At 36.5% G+C, this 22,583-nt stretch overlaps 1 protein-coding gene across 1 annotated transcript in view; it reads right to left on the bottom strand.

Annotated features, from left to right (window-relative positions):
- LOC100372350 (protocadherin Fat 4-like) overlaps nucleotides 1-22,583 on the bottom strand; it is a 37,425-nt gene that overhangs the window by 9,627 nt on the left and 5,215 nt on the right. Inside the window, exons 9-26 of the mRNA XM_078006472.2 lie at nucleotides 18,563-18,930; nucleotides 17,821-18,038; nucleotides 17,188-17,427; nucleotides 16,865-17,088; nucleotides 16,492-16,666; nucleotides 15,859-16,403; nucleotides 15,586-15,682; nucleotides 15,255-15,499; nucleotides 15,050-15,170; nucleotides 14,678-14,938; nucleotides 14,318-14,551; nucleotides 14,003-14,149; nucleotides 13,102-13,866; nucleotides 11,839-12,160; nucleotides 11,284-11,393; nucleotides 9,499-11,179; nucleotides 8,993-9,234; nucleotides 7,936-8,904 (exon numbers count right to left, since the gene is read on the bottom strand). Of these exons, the coding sequence (XP_077862598.2) occupies nucleotides 7,936-8,904; nucleotides 8,993-9,234; nucleotides 9,499-11,179; nucleotides 11,284-11,393; nucleotides 11,839-12,160; nucleotides 13,102-13,866; nucleotides 14,003-14,149; nucleotides 14,318-14,551; nucleotides 14,678-14,938; nucleotides 15,050-15,170; nucleotides 15,255-15,499; nucleotides 15,586-15,682; nucleotides 15,859-16,403; nucleotides 16,492-16,666; nucleotides 16,865-17,088; nucleotides 17,188-17,427; nucleotides 17,821-18,038; nucleotides 18,563-18,930 (6,964 nt within the window). The remainder of the gene's footprint in view (nucleotides 1-7,935; nucleotides 8,905-8,992; nucleotides 9,235-9,498; nucleotides 11,180-11,283; nucleotides 11,394-11,838; nucleotides 12,161-13,101; nucleotides 13,867-14,002; nucleotides 14,150-14,317; nucleotides 14,552-14,677; nucleotides 14,939-15,049; nucleotides 15,171-15,254; nucleotides 15,500-15,585; nucleotides 15,683-15,858; nucleotides 16,404-16,491; nucleotides 16,667-16,864; nucleotides 17,089-17,187; nucleotides 17,428-17,820; nucleotides 18,039-18,562; nucleotides 18,931-22,583) is intronic.

Below are 22,583 nucleotides of genomic sequence, written 5' to 3' on the forward strand. Positions count from 1 at the left end.
AATAATAGACTGACATACCAACAATAGACTGACATAATGTTTACAATGACTATATCACACACAAACCAACAATAGACTGACATACCAACAATAGACTGACATACCAACAATAGACTGACATACCAACATTAGACTGACATAATGTTTACAATGGCCATATCACAATTAAACCAACAATAGACTGACATACCAACAATAGACTGGCATAATGTTTACAATGGCTATATCACACATAAACCAACAATAGACTGACATACCCACAATAGACTGACATTATGTTTACAATGGCCATATCACACATAAACCAACAATAGACTGACATACCAACAATAGACTGACATAATGTTTACAATGGGTATATTACCCATAAACCAACATTAGACTGACATACCAATAATAGACTGACATAATGTTTACAATGGGTATATTACCCATACACCAATATTAGACTGACATACCAACAATAGACTGACATAATGTTTACAATGGCCATATCACACATAAACCAACATTAGACTGACATACCAACAATAGACTGACATAATGTTTACAATGGCTATATCACACATAAACCAACATTAGACTGACATACCAACAAGAGACTGACATAATGTTTACAATGGCTATATCACACATAAACCAACATTAGACTGACATACCAACAAGAGACTGACATAATGTTTACAATGGCTATATCACACATAAACCAATAATAGACTGACATACCAACATTAGACTGACATAATGTTTACAATGGCTATATCACACATAAACCAATAATAGACTGACATACCAATAATAGACTGACATAATGTTTACAATGGCTATATCACACATAAACCAATAATAGACTGACATACCAACATTAGACTGACATAATGTTTACAATGACTATATCACACATAAACCAATAATAGACTGACATACCAACAATAGACTGACATAATGTTTACAATGACTATATCACACACAAACCAACAATAGACTGACATACCAACAATAGACTGACATACCAACAATAGACTGACATACCAACATTAGACTGACATAATGTTTACAATGGCCATATCACAATTAAACCAACAATAGACTGACATACCAACAATAGACTGGCATAATGTTTACAATGGCTATATCACACATAAACCAACAATAGACTGACATACCCACAATAGACTGACATTATGTTTACAATGGCCATATCACACATAAACCAACAATAGACTGACATACCAACAATAGACTGACATAATGTTTACAATGGGTATATTACCCATAAACCAACATTAGACTGACATACCAATAATAGACTGACATAATGTTTACAATGGGTATATTACCCATACACCAATATTAGACTGACATACCAACAATAGACTGACATAATGTTTACAATGGCCATATCACACATAAACCAACATTAGACTGACATACCAACAATAGACTGACATAATGTTTACAATGGGTATATTACCCATACACCAATATTAGACTGACATACCAATAATAGACTGACATAATGTTTACAATGGGTATATTACCCATACACCAATATTAGACTGACATACCAACAATAGACTGACATAATGTTTACAATGGCCATATCACACATACACCAACCAACATTAGACTGACATACCAACAATAGACTGACATAATGTTTACAATGGCCATATCACACATAAACCAACATTAGACTGACATACCAACAATAGACTGACATAATGTTTACAATGGCCATATCACACATACACCAATATTAGACTGACATACCAACATTAGACTGGCATAATGTTTACAATGGCCATATCACACATAAACCAACAATAGACTGACATACCAACAATAGACTGACATAATGTTTACAATGGCTATATCACACATAAACCAACATTAGACTGACATACCAACATTAGACTGACATACCAACAATATACTAACATAATGTTTACAATGGCTATATTACACATGGACCGACATTAGACTGACATACCAACAATAGACTGACATAGTGTTTACAATGGCTATAATACACATAAACCAACATTAGACTGACATACCAACAATATACTGATATAATGTTTACAATGGCTATATTACCCATACACCAATATTAGACTGACATACCAATAATAGACTGGCATAATGTTTACAATGGCCATATCACACATAAACCAACATTAGACTGACATACCAACAATAGACTGGCACAATGTTTACAATGGCCATATCACACATAAACCAACATTAGACTGACATACCAACAATAGACTGACATAATGTTTACAATGGCCATATCACACATAAACCAACAATAGACTGACATACCAACAATAGACTGACATAATGTTTACAATGGATATATTACCCATACACCAATATTAGACTGACATACCAACAATAGACTGGCATAATGTTTACAATGGCTATATCACACATAAACCAACAATAGACTGACATACCAACAATAGACTGACATTATGTTTACAATGGCCATATCACACATAAACCAACAATAGACTGACATACCAACAATAGACTGACATAATGTTTACAATGGCCATATCACACATACACCAATATTAGACTGACATACCAACAATAGACTGACATAATGTTTACAATGGCTATATCACACATAAACCAACAATAGACTGACATACCAACAATAGACTGACATTATGTTTACAATGGCCATATCACACATAAACCAACAATAGACTGACATACCAACAATAGACTGACATAATGTTTACAATGGGTATATTACCCATACACCAATATTAGACTGACATACCAATAATAGACTGACATAATGTTTACAATGGGTATAATACCCATACACCAATATTAGACTGACATACCAACAATAGACTGACATAATGTTTACAATGGCCATATCACACATAAACCAATATTAGACTGACATACCAACAAGAGACTGACATAATGTTTACAATGGCCATATCACACATACACCAATATTAGACTGACATACCAACAATAGACTGACATAATGTTTACAATGGGTATATTACCCATAAACCAATATTAGACTGACATACCAACAATAGACTGACATAATGTTTACAATGGGTATATTACCCATACACCAATATTAGACTGACATACCAACAAGAGACTGACATAATGTTTACAATGGGTATATTACCCATAAACCAATATTAGACTGACATACCAACAATAGACTGACATAATGTTTACAATGGGTATATTACCCATACACCAATATTAGACTGACATACCAACAAGAGACTGACATAATGTTTACAATGGGTATATTACCCATAAACCAACATTAGACTGACATACCAACAATAGACTGGCATAATGTTTACAATGGCCATATCACACATAAACCAATATTAGACTGACATACCAACAATAGACTGACATAATGTTTACAATGGCTATATCACACATAAACCAACATTAGACTGACATACCAACAAGAGACTGACATAATGTTTACAATGGCTATATCACACATAAACCAACATTAGACTGACATACCAACAAGAGACTGACATAATGTTTACAATGGCTATATCACACATAAACCAATAATAGACTGACATACCAACATTAGACTGACATAATGTTTACAATGGCTATATCACACATAAACCAATAATAGACTGACATACCAATAATAGACTGACATAATGTTTACAATGGCTATATCACACATAAACCAATAATAGACTGACATACCAACATTAGACTGACATAATGTTTACAATGACTATATCACACATAAACCAATAATAGACTGACATACCAACAATAGACTGACATAATGTTTACAATGACTATATCACACACAAACCAACAATAGACTGACATACCAACAATAGACTGACATACCAACAATAGACTGACATACCAACATTAGACTGACATAATGTTTACAATGGCCATATCACAATTAAACCAACAATAGACTGACATACCAACAATAGACTGGCATAATGTTTACAATGGCTATATCACACATAAACCAACAATAGACTGACATACCCACAATAGACTGACATTATGTTTACAATGGCCATATCACACATAAACCAACAATAGACTGACATACCAACAATAGACTGACATAATGTTTACAATGGGTATATTACCCATAAACCAACATTAGACTGACATACCAATAATAGACTGACATAATGTTTACAATGGGTATATTACCCATACACCAATATTAGACTGACATACCAACAATAGACTGACATAATGTTTACAATGGCCATATCACACATAAACCAACATTAGACTGACATACCAACAATAGACTGACATAATGTTTACAATGGCTATATCACACATAAACCAACATTAGACTGACATACCAACAAGAGACTGACATAATGTTTACAATGGCTATATCACACATAAACCAACATTAGACTGACATACCAACAAGAGACTGACATAATGTTTACAATGGCTATATCACACATAAACCAATAATAGACTGACATACCAACATTAGACTGACATAATGTTTACAATGGCTATATCACACATAAACCAATAATAGACTGACATACCAATAATAGACTGACATAATGTTTACAATGGCTATATCACACATAAACCAATAATAGACTGACATACCAACATTAGACTGACATAATGTTTACAATGACTATATCACACATAAACCAATAATAGACTGACATACCAACAATAGACTGACATAATGTTTACAATGACTATATCACACACAAACCAACAATAGACTGACATACCAACAATAGACTGACATACCAACAATAGACTGACATACCAACATTAGACTGACATAATGTTTACAATGGCCATATCACAATTAAACCAACAATAGACTGACATACCAACAATAGACTGGCATAATGTTTACAATGGCTATATCACACATAAACCAACAATAGACTGACATACCCACAATAGACTGACATTATGTTTACAATGGCCATATCACACATAAACCAACAATAGACTGACATACCAACAATAGACTGACATAATGTTTACAATGGGTATATTACCCATAAACCAACATTAGACTGACATACCAATAATAGACTGACATAATGTTTACAATGGGTATATTACCCATACACCAATATTAGACTGACATACCAACAATAGACTGACATAATGTTTACAATGGCCATATCACACATAAACCAACATTAGACTGACATACCAACAATAGACTGACATAATGTTTACAATGGGTATATTACCCATACACCAATATTAGACTGACATACCAATAATAGACTGACATAATGTTTACAATGGGTATATTACCCATACACCAATATTAGACTGACATACCAACAATAGACTGACATAATGTTTACAATGGCCATATCACACATACACCAACCAACATTAGACTGACATACCAACAATAGACTGACATAATGTTTACAATGGCCATATCACACATAAACCAACATTAGACTGACATACCAACAATAGACTGACATAATGTTTACAATGGCCATATCACACATACACCAATATTAGACTGACATACCAACATTAGACTGGCATAATGTTTACAATGGCCATATCACACATAAACCAACAATAGACTGACATACCAACAATAGACTGACATAATGTTTACAATGGCTATATCACACATAAACCAACATTAGACTGACATACCAACATTAGACTGACATACCAACAATATACTAACATAATGTTTACAATGGCTATATTACACATGGACCGACATTAGACTGACATACCAACAATAGACTGACATAGTGTTTACAATGGCTATAATACACATAAACCAACATTAGACTGACATACCAACAATATACTGATATAATGTTTACAATGGCTATATTACCCATACACCAATATTAGACTGACATACCAATAATAGACTGGCATAATGTTTACAATGGCCATATCACACATAAACCAACATTAGACTGACATACCAACAATAGACTGGCACAATGTTTACAATGGCCATATCACACATAAACCAACATTAGACTGACATACCAACAATAGACTGACATAATGTTTACAATGGCCATATCACACATAAACCAACAATAGACTGACATACCAACAATAGACTGACATAATGTTTACAATGGATATATTACCCATACACCAATATTAGACTGACATACCAACAATAGACTGGCATAATGTTTACAATGGCTATATCACACATAAACCAACAATAGACTGACATACCAACAATAGACTGACATTATGTTTACAATGGCCATATCACACATAAACCAACAATAGACTGACATACCAACAATAGACTGACATAATGTTTACAATGGCCATATCACACATACACCAATATTAGACTGACATACCAACAATAGACTGACATAATGTTTACAATGGCTATATCACACATAAACCAACAATAGACTGACATACCAACAATAGACTGACATTATGTTTACAATGGCCATATCACACATAAACCAACAATAGACTGACATACCAACAATAGACTGACATAATGTTTACAATGGGTATATTACCCATACACCAATATTAGACTGACATACCAATAATAGACTGACATAATGTTTACAATGGGTATAATACCCATACACCAATATTAGACTGACATACCAACAATAGACTGACATAATGTTTACAATGGCCATATCACACATAAACCAACATTAGACTGACATACCAACAATAGACTGACATAATGTTTACAATGGGTATATTACCCATACACCAATATTAGACTGACATACCAACAAGAGACTGACATAATGTTTACAATGGGTATATTACCCATAAACCAACATTAGACTGACATACCAACAATAGACTGGCATAATGTTTACAATGGCCATATCACACATACACCAACAATAGACTGACATAATGTTTACAATGGCTATATCACATATACACCAACATTAGACTGACATACCAACAATAGACTGACATAATGTTTACAATGGCTATATCACACATAAACCAACATTAGACTGATATACCAACAACAGACTGACATAATGTTTACAATGGCTATATCACATATAAACCAACATTAGACTGACATACCAAAAACAGACTGACATAATGTTTACAATGGCTATATCACACATAAACCAACGTTAGACTGACATACCAACAATATACTGACATAATGTTTACAATGGGTATATTACCCATACACCAATATTAGACTGACATACCAATAATAGACTGACATAATGTTTACAATGGGTATATTACCCATACACCAATATTATACTGACATACCAACAATAGACTGACATAATGTTTACAATGGCCATATCACACATACACCAACATTAGACTGACATACCAACAATAGACTGACATAATGTTTACAATGGCTATATCACATATAAACCAACATTATACTGACATACCAACAAGAGACTGACATAATGTTTACAATGGCCATATCACACATAAACCAACATTAGACTGACATACCAACAACAGACTGACATAATGTTTACAATGGCTATATCACACATAAACCAACATTAGACTGACATACCAACAAGAGACTGACATAATGTTTACAATGGCCATATCACACATAAACCAACATTAGACTGACATACCAACAACAGACTGACATAATGTTTACAACATAATAACACCCACGTGGTATTACACCAGTTCGTTGGACAATTAGGAACGGTTCTTGTTATTGCATTCATTGTCTAAGTAATGACTACTGTGTGGTGTCGTATCAGTTAGTACCATCTCTACTTATCCTTGGGACTAATATGTTCTAGCTCAACAGATAACTTGAATAATAATAATAATAATAATAATAATAATAATAATAATAATAATAATAATAATAATAATAATAATAATAAAGAACGGACAAACATGGGTAATAAAATTATACCATACCAGTGCTACTGCCAATCACGAATTGTTGTGATTCATCCATGGTGAGAACATATTTAACAGTTTCGCCATCCTCCGCATCAGTAGCAGTTACAGTCACAATAGTTTCCCCAGCAACATTGTCAGATGCTACCTCGGCACTGTAGAACGTAGGATTGAATTTAGGAGCATTGTCATTAACGTCAATTAAATACACATAAACTGTCGTTGTAGTTGTCAGCACAGGTGAACCATTATCTGAACAAATAACAACAAGCTCCAGTGTATGAACTGCCTCATAATCTACAGCTTGCTTTAAAGTTATTTCTCCTGTACTACCATCGATTGAGAAATACTCATCTCCTACAGGGAAACTCGAATGAAAGCTGTATGTGAGCTCAGCATTGGTACCGTTGTCAGCGTCAGTGGCATCCACAGTCAATATATATGCGTTAACATCATGATCTTCAGCAATGGTGACACTGTATTCATCTTCATTAAATATAGGATAGTTATCATTCTCATCTTCTACAATAATCTCAACTGTCACAGAAGTAAAAAGTGTGGGACTTCCATTATCAACGGCTTTACAAGTGAACAAATATGACCCAATAAGTTCTCTATCTATATCAGCCGCTGTGATAAGCACTCCAGTCTCAATGTCTAGTATAAAATGATCAGCATTGACACCACTGCTGATGGTGTAGTTCACGAGACCATTGTCACCAAGGTCAGGGTCTGTGGCTAATAAAGTATCCACTAAAGTCGACAATGGCACATTTTCCGCTACGTATAATTTTAAAACAGACTGAGCAAACTGCGGAACGTTATCATTGATGTCAGCTATGGTGATAGTAAAAGTTGTCTGAGCAAACAATGGTACAAGTCCATTATCTGTAACTGTGACTTCTAGACTATAAGAGGCTGTCGTTTCTCTGTCCAATGGCATAACCACGCTCAATACGCCAGATGTTGATGCAAGAGCAAACGTACCTGAAATTAACGAAATATACAATGAAAAGATGTGTTCTGTCTGAACCAGTGATAATATAGATAGGTAAAAATAATGTGTGAAACTTGCCATCATTGCCAGATGTTATGTCATATGTCAACTGTCCATTCTCATTTGCATCATCATCGGTGGCAATAATAGTGAGTACTGAAGTCCCAACATGTTGATCTTCTGATATTGTAGTGTCATAAGATCCAGGATTCACTATGACAGGGGAATTGTCATTTTCATCCACAATGACTATAGTTACAGTGCTAGTTGACGCCAAAGAAGGAGTACCTAGGTCACTAGCATTAACAAGTAAGTGGTATCTAAAAATAACAACAAACGTTATGTAAATCTGTTGTGTCATATTCTCCATCGGAATGAAACAGTTAGACAAGAAACAAGCTGCAATTAACTTAAATGAAAAATATCCAGTGTCATTGAAAGTTAACAGAAAATCATTCAAAACATCTCACAGTTCCTATATACGAGATCTATATGTTTGTTAACAAACTCAATCACAGTGTATCTTACACTGATAATAGAGTTTTCTGATGAACATAACTGTCTATTGACTTATATATACATACGTGTCTTGAACTTCTCGATCCAATATTGGCCCAAAATTAGAGGTATAAATCAACCCCGACCAATTATCAATATAAAACTGTCCTAATGGATCACCGTCGGCGAGTAGGAACGTAACATTGCCATTTTCATCACTGTCTTCATCAACTACCCATTGTGGAATGACTAAAGTATCACTGGGAGAGTTTTCAAAGATGGAAATCGTTACACCATTGGGAAAAATGACTGGTACATTATCATTATAATCATTGATCTTTATTCTAACAACGGTGTCTGATGATCTCACTGGTGTTCCACCATCAGTTGCTTGAACCGTTAAACTGTACATCTTCCTTGTTTCAAAGTCGATATCTGCAGCCGTCGTGATCTCACCTGTTGCAATGTCAATATTGAAGTCCTCATGACTCATCCCACCTGTGATATTATATTCGATATTTGAGTTAGCACCACTGTCAATATCAGTGGCTATCACAGTAAAGACGCTAGTGCCAATATTAATATTTTCTAGTATACTTGTAGTGTAGATATCCTGTGAGAAGATAGGTGTATTGTCATTAACATCTTCAACAGTGATAGATAGTGTAACTGTTCCAGTAAGCGGTGTGTCCCCACCATCAGTGGCAGTTATTTCCAGGATATATTGGTCAGTTATTTCACGATCAAGCAGCGATTTTGTCAATACATCTCCACTGTAGAGGTCAACTGTAAATTTTTCTTCAGAATTTCCTTCAGTAATGTTGTATGTTACTTTCCCATCAGAGCCAATTGCATCTTCATCAGTAGCTATAGCAGTGTAAATAACACTGCCAATTTCCAACGACTCTGATATAACAATATTATCGGGATCAATACCAAACACAGGAGTATAGTTATTTTCTGGCAAAACATTCACTGTGACAGCACAGTTAGTCGACAAAGATGGGGATCCACGGTCAGTCACATTAAACACAATATCATAAACTGGTGTCACGTGATAAATTAATTGTTGATCCAGTATAAGGTCGTAGTTAGTAAGTACAAAATCATTATTTTCATCACCACTTGCTTTAGTTATAGCAACTTCACCATTGGTACCACTATCGCTGTCTTGTATAACAAGAGTCGTGACTGTTGTTCCGGTACTTTCATTTTCCGATATGCTCACGACATAAGGTTGTGGATCACATGTGGGAGTGTTGTCGTTCTCATCTTCAATTATGATTTCAACATCCACATCAGTAGACAACTGGTCTCCAAGAGCTGCTGTACTATCTGTAGCGGTTACAACAAGTGTGTATGAGGGCACTGTCTCAAAGTCAAAACTTCCAATCACGACAAGCTCTCCAGTTGAATCGTCCAACGAAAAATTATCATCATCATTTCCGGATGTGATAGTGTATTTAACCTGACCATGGGGATGTGATGCTAAATCATCATCAGTTGCCGATATGGTGAGCACTGTTACTCCTGTTGCAGTAAACTCACTGATTGAGATATTATATGAGGTGGATTGAAACACGGGGGTGTATTCATTGACTGGTTCTATATCTATGGTGACGAGGGCTGTGGCACTGTTTGCACCCGATGCTCCATTACGGTCTTCTGCTACAACCTCTAGATTAAATAACTGAATTGTTTCATAATCAATCAAACCAGTTGTGGTGATTTCTCCTGTAGCAGAATCAACAGAAAATGCAGTCCCACCTAGTGCAAAAACAAAATAAAATATGATATATTGTGAACTGTTAAGGCCTTTAAGTGTTAAATGTTAATTTAATTGCTAATTTAACTGAATAAGAATTACTTACTTGCAATATAAAGTAGAATAACATTATTATCGTCAGTGATAGAATCAATGTCTGTCACATTCACTGTTGCAACTACCTGTCCTGCTGGCAGTTCCTCCTGCACAATCTCACTGTGAATGCAGTAAAATGTATCTATTAATGGGAGAGCATGCGTAAACTTTGATGCGGTACTTCTGCTGATAATGTACCAATGCCATAATGAAAACATACCCCTAAATAATTATTTTTTAAATATTTTTTCCGTACAGACAACCACATATGCACCATTGATTCAAAGACATTTCCCCCACAGAACCTTGCACATGAAAAAATGGCAATGATTTCAACTTAAGCATTGGGTTTAGTGGGTGCAGCTGGACATCCATTTTCAATTTGTAGAATTTCGCGGTCTTCAGCTGGGAATAATTTTTTTCATATGTTACTGACATTGTCATATTAGAAGCACTGTCCTACATATTCTACATTCAGTGTTTGCAATTATACAGGATGAATATAAAACCTCAGGGTGGACTCAGCCAAGAATACACGTATATATGAACATACAAATTACTTTACCTATACGACACTGGAAGAAACACTGGTGCATTATCATTAACATCTATTACATGTATTTCAATAATAGCAAAGTCAGTCGTACTCCCATCTGTGGCCTCTATTGGCAATGTGTATGACGTAGTAGTTTCATAATCGAGTAGTGTTAATAACGTTATATCTCCTGTGTGTCTGTTCATGTGAAACTCTGGACAGCTACACGCATCCCCAATTGTGTATACCACAACACCATCTGTTGTATCGCTAGAATCTGTATCGATGGCCAATACTGTGAGTAATGTGCTTCCTATTGCCACATCTTCGTCTACATCCTGCGAGTATAAACCTGTGAAAATGTAAAGAATTTAATTATGCTATATAACAACATACGACATCTCTAAATTTCTATTCTGTCAGGTAATACATAAATAGTAATACTCTGTTTAATTGGGGACATATCTCTTGTTGTATGAGGAACAAACATAACCACAACTAAATGTCTTGTCATCACTATTTAAGAACACAATACATTGACAATTACACGGTCCCAATTGGTAAGTAGTCTTTAATGATCCAAATATCCGAGAGAAAAGCGGGGAATACGCCAATTTAATCTGATGTGGTTAGTATGATGAACGATTACATTAGTAGTGTGATTTTAATTTCTTGCTGGAGGTATATCATTATATATTCATGAATTATTAAATTATCATCAAATATGAACGACTTGATACACACTGGAGTCAGTTAATTATTTTTGTCAGTTTTTGCATTGACCGACAAAACACGTAAAAGATATGGCACTAGAATACCATACTAGTTGCCACGAGTTAGCGATTTTAAAATATCTGGATCAGAAAAAGTGCCATGCATGTTCAATGTACCTACCAAATTTGACTGAAATTCAGTTCCGGAATGACAACAATGTTCGATTTTGTTGCAATTCATACAATTGAAATTGACACCATTTAGATATCTTAAATTTAATAATCACATGAGGAAATGTGCATATCATGTGTTATGTGACGTATGATCTATGTGTAAGATGGAAATAACTTCAATCTTAAATCTTTATACACGAGTCGTATTAAATTTTAACAAGTGAGAAATGATTTATATGTAAAATTTGAGTGTGATCGGTCAAGACATGTCAAATATCAACATTAGTTAAAACAAAATGGCCAAACTTTGAAAAAAACAATTGCCCCATCATGTTCAATGAACATACTATGTTTGAATTCTGTACAGCATCTTCTTTTTTTAGACTGAAGACAAAAAATTACTTACCGGTGGTAAATGCAGGAGAGTCTTCATTGACCGGAAGTACATATACTGATCCTTCTATAACTACACTATGTGATGCTACATCTGAAACAGTTATTTCAAATCTATAACTTCTATTACTATTTACACCATCATAATCTAGTGCAGATTGCAAGTACACGTCGCCAACTGTATTTACACCAAACATCAATGCGTCACCACTAGTTAATGTGTAAGTCAAAGTAGAATCAGCTGGATCATCATCTGTACATACTAAGGAGAATAATGTACCAACTGGTGTGTCTTCATCTAAATCTAGAGCATACGAGTATTGGGTACACGATGGTTCCACGTCATTTACATCAGTTACTGTGATATCTAATGTTTCCACACCTGTGCCTCCATTACCATCGGTTGCGGTTATTTCTAAAGTATAACTGTCTATTGTTTCTCTGTCCAGTAGATCAATTGTTTGGACAACTCCTGTTGAGGAGTCAATTGCAAAATGCTCAGCAGTGTTACCATTTGTTATTGCATACGATACTTGACCATGTAAAGTGTCATCTGAATCAGGGTCTATTGCTATACATGTTTCAATAGTAGTGCCTGGTTCAGCATCTTCCAAGACTGATGTACTGTACGGGCCAGCAAACACGGGTGCACCTTCATCTATTGCATCAACAGTCACGCTTATTGCAATATCTTGGGTTTGTGGTGGTGTGGTTCCTCCATCGGAAACCCTAAGAGTCATGGTGTATTGTCTATCAGCTTCATAGTCCAGAGTGTCAGCTGAAAAGTTTGAATACATGTGTATATTAATTGAGGGTGTATGAGTTTTGATGTAAGTTACTTTTGTGTATTATAAACTTGTAATCAATGCAGCAACTGTGTAGTAAGGTACAATGAAATCCAAGTATGTACTTACCAAGAAGATACACTCCACTAACATCAACATCAAACTCACAACATGGTGTTTGACTAATAATAGAATATACCAATCCCGCAGTCCCCAGTGTACCGGAGTCAATATCAGTACACCCTAAATCCGCCATGCTCACTGCCGTGTAAGTGTCTGAAAAAGACATCGACATGTTGTTCTAGTGAAATTATGCAAGAATACGACCAGTATTTGACATCATTTGAAAGAACAATAGTTGATTTTCTGACGTTCAGTACAGTTAATGCTCAAAATAACAAAAACTAACATGTATATTAAATTATTCATTCATTGTTAACTCACATGTATGTTCGTTCACGTTCACCGAATAACTTGTTTGTAAGCATGATGGACTATTATCATTGAGGTCTATGACGTTAATCGTAATGATTGCGGCATCTGTCAATCCACCACCATCTTCAGCCTCAACGGCAATATCATAAGAAGTCTCCTCTTCATAGTCCAATGATTCAAAAAGGAATATTTCACCAGAACGTTCATCAATGCTGAATTTACTTGTCCCACTTGTTGGGCTGACTGTAAAAAACAACCACAAGGAATCAAATTGTAAATGGCTCTGTCAATAACCGATTTACCGATTTGTGTTTTTTATACTTTACAATCATATCCTCTTTTCATTTAAATTATTAGTCAGCAACAAACCTGAGGTAATTTTGTAGGCAACTATACCATGTCCTCCGGTGTCTGTGTCAGTTATTGAGGACGCCAGCGATACTATGATATCCTGACTAGAAGTGTCTTCATCTAAATTAACAGTCCATGCACCTGTATCAAATACAGGGGAGTCCTCATTCACAGCTTCAATATTTGCGGTAACTTGGACGTCGAGCGTGTTTGCTCCATCACTAACTTCAACTGTTAGTGAATATTTAAGAATTCCCGACTCGTAGTCAATAATGGATCCTAAGGTTTGAAAAATAGACAATACTCGTCATCGTCGTGTATTTAAGGGTTGATACATCAGGGTTTATGGAGCTTACAACAGGTTGATACATCGGGGCCTGTACAGCTTACCTGAAGATGCAACAGTTACGAGACCGGTACCGTCAACTTCAAAATTACTATCACCATTACCAGCAGTTATAGTGTATGTCAAAGTGTCTAGGTCGATATCTTGACATTCAATTTGGGCAACCTGTAAAAAAATAATTATTATACAATAATTAATTTTATCTAAGCTTTGTTTATTTAGTATTTTAAATACTATATTGGCACTTACTGGATCGGATGCGGCGGCTGTTTCTGGGACTGTTGTAGCATAATTCCTGGGAGAACAGGTTGGTTTGTAGTTATTTTCATTCGTGACAGCGATTGAGATATCTTCTGATACAACCCGTGGTGTTGCACCGTCATCAGTGGCTTCGATTGTTAACACAATTGGGGACCCAGTATCTTCGTATTTTATTGACTTTTTAACCACTAGATTCCCATCGTCCAGACGGAAATTATTTTCTGTATCCCCGCCTGTGAAGTAATTAAAATAAATTAATTAGAAAATGCAAATTAATAGTGTATCGTTTGATTGAAATATTTTCATGACCACTACTCACCGGTGATTGTCAGAGTAACATCGCCACTCGAACCATAATCATCATCGCTCACGTTGATAACAGCTATAGTACTCCCAAGATTAGTATTTTCAGATATCTATAATCAAAAATAATACAATTACAAACATTCCAGTGAATAGTTGAATCTTACATTTACCAAGCCATCACTAGCCTTAGATTGAACAAGTTTACTATCAGTTTTGCCATTCACGAGAGGATAGCAGATCGCAGCATAATACTACATACATTCAACAAGTGCAAATAATTACTCACGGAAATAGCGATCGGGGTTGTAGTACCAAACACAGGATCATAGTCATTTGTTTCCGTGACACTAATGTGTAGTGACGTGGTGCCAGTTAACTCGGGCGTGCCACCGTCCAGCACACGAAGTACTATATCATATACGTCCGGATGACCAGCGTCTAAGTTAACCAATGTCTTAATCTTCAATTGATGTGTGGCATCATCCATCTTAAACTTATCAAGGTCATTACCGGAGTAGAACTGGTAACTAATTGTTGTGATTGCTGCAGAATCGTCGTCGTTCACGTTGAAAGTTGTAATGACGGTATCAATTACGTCACCCTCAGTGATTGTCAATGAGTAATAGTTCTGATCAAAATAAGGAGCGTTGTCGTTTTCATCTGATATATCAACTGTTAAGCTTCTTGTTGTGCTGCTTGGTCCCGGGGATCCTTGATCGGCAGCAACACACGTAATAATGTATGAAATAGAACCACTTTCGTAGTCGAATGTACTTGTTGTCAATATTCTACCAGTCGAAGAATCCATGCTGAATTTATTTATACCACCATCTGAAATGAGCAATAAAGCATCACCATGTGCATGTTTTACAAACTACGATATTGTTAAATGAAAACAATATATCTAAAGTAAACTTACTTGTAACTGCACTAATTGAAAAACTTATTTCTCCATCCAAGCCATCATCGTCATCACTTGCTATTATATCTGCAGCTGCTAGAACTTCAAAACCAAGCGCGCTGTTTTCAGCGACCGTGATAGCAGTCGCAGGAAAAGTATCGAAAATCGGTGGAAATTCATTTAATTTTCCGACCTACAATTAATAAATAATAAATATCTTGATATAGAATGTAATATATGAAAGATAAATGAATATTTTCCGTGTTATTTTGTGAACTTTGTTTCAATAGTATGAATGCTTTAAAACGTATTCTTAATTTTAATTGTTTGGTATATGGTAACAATCTAGTAAAACATGTACAATATCACATACTATGAAATGTATGCTTACATCAATAATAACTGTAGCTGTGCTTATCTCACCACCCCCATCAGCTGCAGTCACTGTCATAGTGTAACTAGTAGTGGTTTCATAGTCCAATGGATCTGCTGTTGTTAAGATTTCATTCCCAGACAATGTAAATTTCGCAGTAACACCACTGGTAATGGTTAGGGTTACTGTGCCGAATACACCAGCGTCGTCATCGGACACTGTCATTGTAGCTGCAATGACACCTGTAATAAACAGCGCAATGTTCAATTTGAATTCAAAATGAATAATATAATTAGTATTTAAAAATCACAGCTTATTCGATTAAAATTTAGGTGACTTACCAGCCCCACTATTCTCGTCAATTGCCTTATAATACAAGGACGGTGAAAATATTGGTTTATTATCGTTGATATCAGTCAGTGTAATGCTTAATGTCGTAGTATCAGTATGGCCGGCAGAATCTCCCACTGTTAATGTTAGAGAGTAGCTCGCTGTTGATGATACGTCATCGGCGTCTAATTTTCTGGATGTTGTGATAACACCTGTTAACCGGTCGCAGTTGAAATCGACAGAATTTGTCCCTGAAAATAACAAAGGTAGGAAATACAGACGAATGTACATAACAAAATGAATTCAATTAATAAAATCAGTCTGATTTTTAAACAATCACCATTGTGATGGAAATAATACATGCAATAGTTGCTAGTTGTTGAACGATCCATTCTGAGCAACTTGTCGTATTGCTAAACTTGCGTCTGATGAATAAATTACATACATGCACATTGTGAATTAACTAACGACAGCCTATATAATAAATGCAATAATACTGCGATAATGGCGATAATAGTTACAGCAGATTTAGTTCAGTTAAATCACATTTATTTTTCCAACATATGTATGATGTAATATAGAAGCATATAATATACACACTTGGACCCCCCCCCCTATATGCATCATATGTAAAACAACTGTACCGGATAGCTCGTAATACAGATTACTGTCACCGACTTCGTTGTAACTTGCGATCATATCAGCTACTGGGTTTGTTGTCCATGTTACAACTGTTCCATACGACTGTTCTTCCTCTATTGTACCAGTGTAATCGGATGCTGGAAAGGTCGGTGGTTCATCAATTTCATTGTATAGATTGATAGTCAACGTGGATGTATCTGTGTTTGTTCCATCATCAACTCTGAAAAAGATGACACAAGTTTATTTAATTAATTCAGAATAACATATCTTAAGATCCGTTCGTACGTAGATGTCAAACTAGACACATATTTGATGATTGTAAACCATAGTCTGATTGATTCATTCATGACAGAACAGGTGCAGCCAACGGAGCTGTTCATCGTAAAAGCCTTTCCAAGGGGTTTTTGTTGAGGGCAGGTGATTTTTCTCTATTTTTTAATATCAGCACCCCTCCCCCCAGTGGGCAGGGCAGATTTCTAAAAACATTGCAAGAACAGGGAATGTTTTTAGTGGGTAGGGTACTTACATAAAAAAATATCGCAGGGTGGGCAAAACAGCCTCTAGGGCAGGGTATATTCAAAAAACAGTAACCAGTGTAAGTGAGGAATGGAGTTCATAACAGTTGTCATCACTATGAATGTAGAAAGTTGATGTTACACATCGGCAACGGCTGTCTGGGAGTAGACAATAACTATTTTCATTTCTTGCTCGTTGGCTGCACCTGATGCAATAATGTAGTTATACCTTATAGTCAAGGTGTACGTCCGATCACTCAAATCATAATCTAACCCGACAGGAGAGTGTATTTCATTTCCATTCACAACTGTGAAGGCGGGAGTAACTGGAGTCTGTGTACTGACGTCAACGGTGACAGCAACGCCCTCTGGATCATTGTAGAATACTTTGAACACTGACTGGGAAGCACCTATACTCTCCGAGATTTTGATTGAAGTTGGTAGATTGGCAAATTGAGGAGTTTCGTCAATGTCGTTAATCTGCACGCTTACAGCATACGTATCATCTGGTCCAGAATCTTGCATGCAATCCACGTAGATTGTCTGTGTTGTCGAACCATGTAGTTCAAAATTTGGACTGAGACTTCCAATAACAATCTATAATAACATAACATGTTATAATACATAAATACATAATATAATCGTTATTATTGTGTGTTTTGGAGTGTTTTTGCCTTTGCCTTGGCAAGGTGGTCGGCCAGCAAGATGGCTGCCGCTCACACAAGGCCACCGTCAACACCAACAGGTCACCTTACTAGAAACCATGCGGTACGGTGTGAAAACATTGATGGCATTCCTGTTGAAACTTATGTGGAGTCGGTTGCAGATTTAGTCGGGGCCAGTAATATTGTGGCTGCATCCCGTATGAACCGATCGGTTATTGTCTTTTTAAATAAGGTTACATGGGTCGACATGGTTTCTGCCGCTGGCCTTGACATTGGAGACCTCCATGTTTCTGTTGAACCTCTTGTCCGCCCCTCTACAAAAATTGTGCTATCAAATGTTCCCCCTTTTTTACCTGACAATTTTATTACAGATGCCTTAGCTAAATACGGGCGTGTCATGAGCGCGGTGCGAGCGATCCCACTCGGGTGCAAAAGACCAGCACTGAAACATGTAAAGTCTTTTCGCCGCCAAGTTTATGTATATTTAAAAGATCTCAATATCAACGGTTTATTACCTATTACTTTTCAAGGTCAGACATATAATATTTACGTTTCGTCTGACGATTTGACGTGCTTTTCATGTAACATGAAGGGACATACACGTAAAACTTGCCCAAACTCTCAAACAACGAGTATGCAAATGATGAATGATGAAAACAATAGTGCTCAAAATAGCACTCAAACAGACTCTCAACAGGTGAATGTAGTAACTAATTTAAATTCCCCTGACACATTGCACGACAAAGACGATGACATAACTGATATAATTAACACCCAAGCATCAGATACTGAGATAAACAATCATGAGACCGATGGTACAACAGATAACATTGAAATTGAAACTGAAATGAATACAGATTCATCCAAATATATGAGCAAAAAGCGCACGCGCTCTAGATCACCAGTTCATAGAGAAGAACAAAACAATGACCAGTTAAATGACGAAAATAAATGTGAACCAAGTTCTAAAAAGCGTAACGATGAAAATGCAATCGAAATTGTTGAACAAAATTGTCCGATTGATGAAGAGAGGGTACGAACCCCTCCTTCCCCTTCCATTGCACCACCATCGCCTCCCCCACCCCCTCCACCCCACAAACCCTTTCCCCACGTATATGCCAATGTAACAGTGTGCACTCCAAAGCCACAGCCCGAGCTTACGGAGTCGGCCCCATTTCCATCATCTCCCTCACTTGAGTTCACAGTTGAATCCCCGCGCGATTCGCCGCTATCCGAACTCCCCATTGATTTAAGTGGTTTAACTGATCAATCACAGGACCTTTTCAGCACACCTATGTCACAAAATAAAACCGCTGATGATATGGAGGAAACTGCCAGCGAATGTAGTGAGAATGAGGGGTCTATCATTTCAAATGTTTCAACATGTACTGATAACAGCGAATCAACAATATCAAACGCTAATATCAAAACCTTTTTAGTATCTACACTTCACTCACGTAGATTTATAGACAAGTGTTTTGAATTTTGCCCCAATCTTAAAATATTGGTTCGACATCTGATAAACTACCGCAATACCACGCAGTTGAACACATCTGATAAATCTCGCATGCACAGCCTCATTAAAAAAATTAAACAGCAAATCAAAACGGGTAACTTTATCGCTGATTTTTAATTTCCCTTGTTATGATGGCAAACACAATTACATGCGCAACTTACAATGTCAGTGGTTGCCGGGACGCCCTCAAACGGTACAGTGTTTTCAATTATCTCAAGCGTGACCATCCCTGTAATATTTATATGCTACAAGAAACACACTCTCTTGTCTCCGATGAAAATATTTGGAAACCTGTGTGGCGTGGCCTTGGTATTTTTTTCTCATGGCACTGTTAATCGTGCGGGTGTGGCTATTTTGTTTTCGCCAGGAGCAACTGTGAATATTTTATCACAATCTGAGATCATGCCTGGGTACGTGTTGCACGCTCATGTTCAAATTAATGAAAATCTTGTTCACATAATTAATGTCTATGCACCTATTAATGGCGCTGAGCGTGTGGAATGCTTCACTTAAATTGAACAATTCATCAGTTCTCTAAATAATGACCCAGTAATCATGGGAGGCGATTTTAATTGTACTACTGAACCTGACATTGACCGTAATAGAGGGACTGAACCGGACATGCGCACTGCAAAGCTCCTCAAATCTGTCCTGAATCATCACAAACTGTTTGATGCATGGCGCCAATACCACGGGAACACATTAAACTTTACTTGGGGGCGTGGTGGTACGCTTGTGCGCCTTGATAGGTTTTATGTCAGCAAATGTATGCGTGGGAAAATTAAGAATATTGACATAAGCAATGGCGCATTAGCTTTTTCTGACCATTCCCTTGTCCACATCAACATCGCCATTGGTGACAGTAAAAACAAAAGTCCAGTGTGGTGTATGAATACAGAAATTCTGCGCGATGAAGTGTATGTGGCAATCTTAACTGATTTTTGGGCGAAGTGGCAAACACTTCGAAATAATTATGTAAATATACACCCATGGTGGGATATTGGCAAAAATAAAATAAAGTTACTCACACAACAGTATTGCACACTCAAACAAAATAAATACAAAACCCAAAAACAAGCATTGGAAATGGAAATTAAAACCATCGAACGTTGTACTGCACACGATGCACCGCTCTTAAACAGTTACACTGAAAAGAAAAAACTTCTCGCACGCCTTGTTCAACGTGAACACAAAGGCAGTGCTACGCGTGCGCGACATCAGTTTTTAAATGAAAGTGATGTTTGCAATTCCTTTTTTTCCAGTTAGAGAAAAAGAAGGGAACCAAAAAGGCGATCTTTCAGTTGAGGCACCAGGATAACACTCTTACTGAAAATCAAACTGAAATACGGAAAATCATACACACCTTTTACAATAACCTGTATACACCTGATAACATTGACATTGAAGCTCAAAATAGCCTCCTTGAAGGGCTACCTCAACTAAATGAAACAGATCGTGATGACCTTGACAAACCAATCACGTTTGACGAACTGAGTGCCACGGTCAAACTACTTCCCCATGGGCGTACTCCCGGTATCGATGGAATACCAAACGAATTTTACCAAACTTTTTGGCATATCATTGGAAGTGATCTGTGCGATGTATTTACTGCTGCCACAAACAAAAATGTGCTCCCCCTATCCTGCACAAGGGCCGTGGTCACTCTTCTCCCTAAAAAAGGTGACGTTACCAACGTAAAACACTGGCGACCCGTGAGTCTGTTATGTAGCGATTACAAAATGTTCACTAAATCGCTTGCATTGCGTTTGCGCGGTGTTTTAGGCAGCATTATTCATCCAGACCAAACTTGCAGCATACCAAACAGGCATATTCACGACAATATAAATCTACTTCGTGACAGTATTGACTATGCCAACTTAACTAACTCGCCCCTGGCTATTGTTGCCATTGACCAGGAAAAGGCATTTGATAGGATACATCACGGATACCTCTTTAATACGCTTCGTGCCTTTGGTTTTGGTGACCGTTTCCTTTCTTACATTCGCCTCATGTATACCAATGCCCAGTCCCTGGTCCGCGTTAACTGCGCCCTTACTACACCCATCACA

This window comes from Saccoglossus kowalevskii, chromosome 3 (genome assembly GCF_978046115.1).
Source record: "Saccoglossus kowalevskii chromosome 3, keSacKowa6.1, whole genome shotgun sequence".
NCBI classification, from domain to species: Eukaryota; Metazoa; Hemichordata; class Enteropneusta; family Harrimaniidae; genus Saccoglossus; species Saccoglossus kowalevskii.